This window comes from Anser brachyrhynchus (genome assembly GCF_964034855.1).
Source record: "Anser brachyrhynchus genome assembly, chromosome: 2".
NCBI classification, from domain to species: domain Eukaryota; kingdom Metazoa; phylum Chordata; class Aves; order Anseriformes; family Anatidae; genus Anser; species Anser brachyrhynchus.
This window is the reverse complement of record NC_137695.1, coordinates 80,630,486-80,639,327: the sequence shown is the minus strand read 5'-3', so window position 1 is coordinate 80,639,327 and position 8,842 is coordinate 80,630,486. Positions and strand designations below refer to the sequence as shown.

General features: G+C 42.4%; 1 protein-coding gene across 2 annotated transcripts in view; it reads right to left on the bottom strand.

The window, feature by feature from the left end:
- Window positions 1–6,174: 6,174 nt before the first annotated feature.
- The window catches only part of RELCH (RAB11 binding and LisH domain, coiled-coil and HEAT repeat containing), a 75,419-nt gene continuing 72,751 nt past the window's right edge, over window positions 6,175–8,842 (bottom strand). For both annotated transcript variants that reach the window (XM_080579275.1, XM_080579274.1), the window contains exon 29: window positions 6,175–7,957. In XM_080579275.1, coding sequence (XP_080435401.1) covers window positions 7,837–7,957 — 121 coding nt within the window. In that variant the 3' untranslated portion in view covers window positions 6,175–7,836. The remainder of the gene's footprint in view (window positions 7,958–8,842) is intronic.

Here is an 8,842-nt window from a genome sequence, read left to right as displayed (position 1 = left end):
CTTTTCTGCTGGAAGGAGCCAAGGAGAAGTCAAGGCAGGACTGGCCCCAGGATTTCTCTGATAGCTAATGCAAGGCACCTGTCCGGGTGGCAAAACGCAGCTGCCATCTTCTCCCTACCTCTGCATGATTTCTGGAGGCTGTGAAGCCAGACCCGTTTACTCTTTCTAAAGCTCCTTTCTACACTTAATACGTTCTCAGCATCCTCTGCACTGCTCGCCCTGACATGAGCTTGATGCTCCACACCACAGTGTGGTATGGAGCCAAACACGGGGTGATTCTCCGGGCCCAGGGCTGGCGGCTGGTCCTGCTGCCCCTTCACCTCAAGGGCAGTGAGGCCAGGGCTGTGCTGCGGGCTGTTAGGGAGCTGTAAAGCTTGCAATCATAGGATCAGAGCCCAGCTGAGCTGCCAGAAGAGTCAGGGCCTCTACGCACACAGGCTGGCCAGGCCGCAGCTCTTCTGCTGAACAGAACAATACGAGGACGGGGGGAAGGCCATGGCACTGGGTGTGCCCAGAGGGTGACGCACAAAGCCTCCTTCGCCCGGCGCTTCGTAAGGCAGCACGTGAGGCCTCAGTACCACAGGTGCCCAGCTGCTGAGGATGGCTTTTGCTCCTGGGGGGAGACCAGAGGAGATCCTTCTGCCAGAGCCACCTCCCCACCACCAGCAGCTCACAGCCCTGGCGTTTTGAAGTGCTTGTATTTGACGCACAAGGAAATGTTTCTTTTTAAACAGAACAAGCTGTTAAGTCTCTTCCCCTTTTCACATTTAGCACAATACCAAGGCTATGAGCAGTGTTTATTTACCAGCTGCTCACTCTAACCACAGATTTACAGGAGCAAGCTCGCTGTCACCAGCAGTTAGACGCCTTGTCCTCTCTGCCTGGGAAGGTGCTGAGGACAGCCCAGCCCTGCTCAGCGCAGAGCCGCTCCAGGCAGTTCACTGTTACACAGCAGCTTCGTTATTTTCACATTCTGATCCCCAGTCTTGCCTGAAGTATTTGCTGTTCGGGCTGAAATTTCTTCTTTTTTTTTTTTTTTTTTTTCCTTCTCTTTTTCTTTCCACTATCTGAAAACAGCCTCTTTCGGAAAGCTCAGACATTTTCCTCTGAGTTAAATTTTATGTTTCTGAGCCAAAAACCACAGAAGCCACTACTGGGTGCTTTATAGTCTTAATTATGTATTGCAGTAGATTGTTAGAAACTGAAATGCGAATGCTTGGAATTACAAACTAGAGAACATATAGAAGAAAGTGTTATCAATGCTCTTTCGTTTATTGCATTTATAATTCTATGCAGCACAAGTAAAAACCAAAAATTTACACCAAAACTGGTTTGTCAGCTCTTATTTTATAGAAAAGATACATTTTGTATTATCGAATACTGTTTTTTGTTTTTGTTTTCAGCTAGCTTTGCAAAACACATACATTGAATAAAGATGAAATACCTGAAATCTGAAAGTTTTGAACTTCTGATGGCGTCCGGGTGCCTGCTGTTTCTATTCACTACTGTGATGTGTAAGCCTCGACTGGGCTATCCTTTGCAATGCTCTTCCTAAAGAAGAGAGATGGAAAACCACGTGCAGCCTTACAGGTGCGACAGATTCAAAATACCCTATTTGGTATCAGGATCCCTTCCTTTGTGAAGTCTGCCACAGAAACAAACCATCAGAGCAGTCAATAAATTAGCAGTGGTATGGTTTGTTAGTACAGATCTCTTCTTACCTCCTTCCTAGCAAGAGAGAAGTAGAAATTGCATGCCAAAAATACGTCAAAGAAGTACAGCAGTCAATGCTGTATTGTTTTATAACTGTCTGAAAATAAAGCCATTTCAGCATTGGTGTGCAAACGCCTTTTTTCCCAGAGCTTGGATAAACAGTGACTAATTCCCAGACAACCAGCCAACTTGACTCCTGTCATTCAGACATTTTCAACCTGAAAAGCAAAGATAAAGACTGTTTTGGTAGATACAGCGATCGAATGCAAACAACACCTACACACGTGAACAGGCTCACGTTCACATCCCCAGATATGCCTTCTCTGTGTCTTAGAAGAGCCTGGGTCTTCGAAAGGATGGAAAGGAAACCTGAGCAGAGAAGCAAAACTGAAAGGCAGGGGTTTGTTTCAGCCTCTCCGTGCTGCACAGAAATGCTGTGAAGGTGCCTCACATGCAGCAAAGGGACAGAGGAATGGAAGGAGGGATTTTCCTTGGATCTAGGTCAGTGGGTTCCTTCCACTAGACGTAGTAAAGGCTGGTTGGGACTTGAGGTTCTGAACTACATACAGGCTTTGTAAATATGAGCACCCAGCCGGGTCAGGGTGAGCGAGAAACCCAGAGGATCTGCAAAGCTGCTGGGGCAGCAGCAACCCATGCAGAGAGCGTGTTGTGGGCCAGGGAGAGAGGGTGCCCCAGCTGCCTCGCCACCCACCGCAGGGAGAAGCCCCCTGTAAGGTACAGGGTCTGCAGCTTTCTGACAGTGCAAAAGAAAAAAAGACCTATTTGCACATCTTTAGCACAGGGGGCTCTAATTTCAGTTTAGGTCTCCAGCTATTAAAATAAATCCATTAAAAAATTCCATTATTTACCCCCCAAAAAATCTATACAAAAAAAACACTGTCAACTTGAAACTGTCTTCTTCCTCTGAAGTACCCATTTCCACAGCAGACTATTGCCCAATCTGCCTAAGATTTTCAAACGCACACAGTATTTTTCATGACAGAGCAATTATAAGGAAGCTTGTAAGGCACATATGGTGTGGGTTACACCAAACACACTTCTGACAATCCCACAAAAACGTACCAGAGCAGAATGCCTGTCAGAAACCTGAAGTTTGCTGCATTCAAAAGGAGCAAGCGCACAACTAGCCACTGCTAACAAGCTGAATGTTTGAAGTATGTGCAAGCACTCATTGAACTGATACGTTATCACCGACGTTATCACCTGTGGCGATAACCATGCCTACGTACTTGTGGAAGGAAATACAAACGTTGTGGTGAATTTTTAACTTTGAACATTTGTTCACACTGGTGCTGACCTCCGAGACTCAAGTCCTATGTTCATCCTTAGGACAAGAGCAGCAGCGGCAGTCCTGGGAGCTTTCCCTGTGCTGCCCAGAACACCAACCTGTGTGCAGCCTGGAGATGCGTCTTTGGGGCTGGCAAAACACCCAACAGCCCACCCCACCGTGAGGACCGGCACCTTAACACTTCTTTGAAACACTGTGCAGCACCCATCGCCAGTTTGACAGAGCCACCCTGCCACGTTATCTAACCCTGCGTGCTGAACTATCACGAACGTCTTTGAAAATTTACCAGAACGCTCAGGTGACTCATCCTTGGATCAACAGAGGGCATTCATCTCTCAGCAAAGGATCGAGCTGAAATGAAACCTTGCTGCCTAGTAAAAACTACAGCTGCCGCTTCCCTGTCCCCACGCAGCATGCTGAAAGGGAAGGTGTAACAGGCCTGGCAGAACGACACAAGGGATCCTACAGGGCACAGGCTACAGCTGCTGTAACCACTGCAGGACTCCATCATGATGTGTCCACCTCAGCTGGAAAGAAGTTTCTCAGCTTTTGGGAAACGGGAAAAGAATAGCAGCACAAGATCACAATCAACATAATTTTTGGAATGGGCATACTCAAATACACAGCAAACAGCTCTATTTGTATGCGCGAAGGACTTAAACAGTAGAATTCAAAAAGGGCATCTGCCTCTAGGACGGGAATGTTGGAGGATGTCCTGCTGGGGATGCTGATGTCCCAAAGCGTGCCTCTCGCAGGTTAGGGTACAGACCAGCCCCAAGGGCAGAAGATGAGGGAGACTGGGGGGAGTGCATACAATGCAAGTGCTGGGAAAAGAAACAGCCAGGTTCACAAGTCACATTTTCAAGACATTGATTTCTACTGTGTAACTGCTCTTGCTCGAACTTTCTACAAACCGGAAAACTTCAGCCAGAGGAAACTTTCCACTGTATGGAAAGCATGACACAAGTTCAAGCTCAGTACACAGTACAGGCGCCTCCAAAGAACCAGGCTGTTTGCCACTGACCTGCACATCTTTTTACAAACTCTGTAAGCAGAACCACCTTTCTTACAGCTTACCTGCAATACTGGAGAGCATCAAACGTAAAGGCAGAGCACTTTAGAAACAGTTTCCCTGGAAAATGATTACTCATTCGTGGTTACTTGTTGAGATTTGTTAACACCTGAGATATTACCATACACTACTGAAATCCAGGACCTGGCTAGCCAACGTACGGGAAAACAACAATCCTCCATACCTCTGACTAATTTCATTGCCTAAAACAAACTAGCTACTCCTATCTTTTTCATGACCTGAATGTTAGCTACAAATACCAGCCAAATGCACTTAGCAAGCCAACAAACCAGTTTCCTTGACGTGCTGTTGCCTGACACGTTATTGCGATCCTGCAATTCATCAGTTATTCTGTGATTCTGTCTAGGATGAATGCCATGCCAATCAGACCATTATATCAGCATATTAATGGCTTTCTACTCCGTGAAGCTTTTTCATCCTTTACTTCAGTATCAACATCAGCAAGTTTTATACAGAAAAGTACTTAAAACATCTTCAGCGTGATATCCATTTTTAGAAACTGCACTAAAACTCCTAGAACAGAAAAATCCTACTAACACCATCACAACATGGAATACAGAAACATTCCACATTCCTGCTTTTTCTGCACCATTATTAAATCTTATCTGCATGTAGCAACAAATTCCAGTACGTTCCAATAATTCTTCCCCCTTCTTCACCAGAGATATTTCACCTGTAATTTTTATCTTTCAATCTTAACATGTTAATTTGCAGTAATTAGTGTCAGGTTCCCCATTTTCTGTAGCCATGAATCCATGCAAATACTGCTATCAGTTCTCCTAACCAGACCATACTTTTACGCACAACAAGCAGCACCAGCAGGATTTTTTTCCCTCTTCTTGATGGAAAGGGGAGCTGGGAGAGAATGACAGAAGAATGCGTTGCTTTTCTCAAAGAACTCCCTTTATTCTCATTGATTAGAATATAAAGAAAGATTAATTTACCTTACTTAAAGTTTAGAAAACAATCTCTTTCAGAACAGAGTACATGCAAATAATGACTTGTATCTAATCTACACAAAACTTATTTAGATCATGAACGCTCACCCAGGCAGCCATGTGTCCTCCACCCATCAATCATCTTTGCTTAAGAGCACAGGAGTTGATCCTTTAAATTTTGTCTTTCAACATTTTGTCTTTAAACATTTTGTTTTTTTACAGAATCCTTATTTTGGCAAAATCATAAGCGATTGAAGATACATCTTTGAGGATGAATTCCTTTCCATGATGGCTATCCATCTGTCTTGTTTTAATGAAGCATTTTCACCCAAAAGGTTCACTTAACTTGTTTTGTATAATAACAGGAAGGAAAAAAGTTAATCTTAAAGAAAGGAAATACATTTTTAATTTTATTTAAGAGTTCTACCTCTTTTCTATCCCACTCCTGAGTGCTATAGTGCCACTGTTTGGAGGAAAAACAAAACCAAAACAACTACCTTCCCCCCCCTACCCCCCAGGAGAAAAAAAAAAAAAGCCCCCACACAACCTTCTGCAACCAACATACACTAAAATAGACATGAAATTTAGGAGGTTAAACTCCTGGAGACTACCTGCAAGATGTTTTTTCACCTTCACTTTTTTCAGCTCAGTGGTCATGACAATGGAGCTGGTCTTTCTGGGGTTTCTCAGTCAAATTCCTCCTTGGATCAGCTAGTATGGAGTAAAACGCTGACTACCGAAAGCTAAACTTTGCAAGTTTACAGATATTACATTTATACTCATAAACTAAGGAGACTCTCATGCCACAATCACCCATGGTTAAATTGCTGTCACAGCTTTTTGGCTTGTGCTGATCAGCAGGTTTCCAAACTCTGGCTGAAGTTCAGTGGGGGCTATGAACCACTCTCAAAGGCAGGCTGAATGCAGCTGCCCTGCTGTAAAGAGTTCAGCCGTAAAATTATTTCGGTCTCAGGACTACAGTGCTACCTCTGGCACTGCACCTACTTGTACAGATGATGAAAAAAAAAGGCTAAAGGATTTCTGTGTATTTAACATATATATAAGGGCTGTTTTGATGTGATTATCTTCTTGGAGAAGAGAGGAAGTAACAAGACACGGCAGGTATACAAAACTTTTTATTGACAACAGAACAATAGAGAGGAACATCACCACTTCCCATTCCTCAGGAATGTCTCCATTTCACAGTCAGTCTGCTAAAAGTATACTTTCATGGTAACAAGCAACAAGAAGGCATGGAGCTGTCTGTAATCTCAAGAAAAATGGTTCAGTGAAGGGTAAAGGGACTGGCAGTGTGCAAGTGTGCAGCAGGCCCTGTCACAACACAAACACGGCAGGCAACCGTATACGCAGAGCCAACAGGCACCGACACCAAGCAGTCAGAAGCCTCAAATTACCTCTATTATTTCCACCTCAGGGCACTACGTGAAGCGCTGCCATCCATATCCTGTCCCAGGAGACTGCAATTTCTCCCTTCACTCCTTTGCTTCCCTATCCTTAAAGACGTTTATGCTTCCAACTGAATGGTGTCGTCTCAGAGAGTGCCTGATCTTTTATATTTTATCACATCTTACCAGTTTATGCATGCACTTGAGTTTACTTTCAGAAGCTTACGTTGACATAAAGGAAAAAGAAAAGTGCTGCATAAGAATAAACGGATTTAGTTGTTAATGCTTCCTTGCTAAGAAAAACGCTTCATTACAAGATACTCCTTGTAATGTTTTTTCATAAAGTATGTATGCAGTCTACCTAACACTTGAAAGGAACTGCATGTCAAAACTCCTTACTATAATTTCAACTACTCTGAAATGAAATTTGAACTGAGATTCAAGCTAAACAACAAAATCTGTACACAGAACTGCACAATGAATGCAAGACGAAAACAGTCTTTCTCCTGCATAAGGTTACTCTGCCTGCAGAACTGTGTCGGGACCCTGTAGTAGTTTATACATTTGTGAATCTTCATTTATCATGTTTTGCCTTTACTTCAGCAAATGTGCCTCTGGATGTGCAACTAGTTGTTAAAGTGCTTTAAAATAAAACAAAAACTCCAACAAAACAAAACATCCCTCAAAAACCGCAACAGATGTGAGAATTTTATCTGAAGGATTTTGTACAGCATTTACAATGTCAGCATAAAGCATCTGAAACATGAGCATTCCCTGCAGACTGATGCAGTGCAAGCAGTCTTAGACATTAGATGCTGCAATTCCTCTGGATTCAAGATGCACAATACTTACAAAAACAACCCTAGAAGCACAGACAAATGCTGGTGGCTCCTCCTCTTCTTTTTAGAAACATAATAAAAAAATCTGCATTACTCTTTCATAATTTAAATACATAAGTAATCTCCACTTTTATTACTTCATGACAATGACTTCAAATTTACATTATTTTAAGTACCGTCATAATAGCTCCATGTATAATACAGATATTTGCTGATATCCTGTCAGAAAATAATAATAAAAAACAAAAACAGAAAACAAAACCCTTCCACTATATAAAAAAAATTATGCTGGAAAGACAAGAACACAGAACAAGGACTTGGTACAGACTATGATTTCAGTTTTATATCAACCACAGTTAACCCAAAATTAACAGATACACAGCGATATTCAAAAGCAGTGCAAATATCTTTGGAGGTTAGAATAAAATTATACTACAAGAACATAAGACAGAAGAAATAAAAAGGCAAGTACTTCAAGTACAGGAACCAGTCTCTGTGAGGTCCATCTTAGTGTTAGCTGGGAGCTCCTTTTCCCATCTTACTTCTTCCTCTGGAACACATTAGCCAACATTGCACCCGATGTAGTCAGCTGGCCCATTTTGTTCAAAAACTTGGTCTTTGTATCCTCACTCACAAGGCTCGCAGCAATCGACATTGAGCTAGGAAAGACAAAAATTCAGTTACAGAAGACTACAAACAAAAAGAACACCGTGCTGTTCTTTAATAAACATCTAAATTGTCTTTGCATGTTAGTGGTTTCAAGATGACAAAAGATCAGTCTATCATGAGGAATTAAAAAAACATCACCACCAAGCCCAAATACATATAATACCATTCACGTAACACCATAAAGTGAATTATCATGGCCTCTAGAACAGTCCTAGTGAAAAGTAGTAAAACGTTTTCGTGCACACTATTTTTAATTTTATTTTTTACCACCTTTGGAAGTCATCACACTAGCATTGATTAGATATTTGATGATTGCTACAGTGACAAATACCTCTGTGGAAAGATCAGCTTTACCTTCTCACCAGAAATGTCTATCTTTATCCTTCAATATTACATTTGTTTAATACAAGAACAACAGTATTGGATTAGACCAATCTAGCCCATGTATCCTGCCTCTGACAGTGACCATAAGCAGACATGCAGGGAAGAGTAAAAACAAAGAAAGTATAAATGGTGGCCCCTCTCCTTAAAACTCTCTTATTTTCCAACTGCTTCTGCCTAAGCAGAGTTTAGAATTTGCATTGTCTGTCAACTTAGTAACTCCCAAAAGATCTTTATTGCTCAGTCTTCCTTTGATACCCCATACATTTCTTGCAAAACCCACCCTTGGGCACAGCTCTATTGGTTTCACCTGGCAGAGAAGCCTTCTCCTGGTGGCTGCGAATGTGACCCCTACGACCTTTCCTCGAGCGCTCCTACTTCATACATACTGAGGAAGACAATGCAGAGTCCACGAAGTTTTCACAAACCAGACTAGAAAGAGCAACATACTGAACCTACATGATGCTACAGCTGTTCTCATGTGCTGTAGTCAC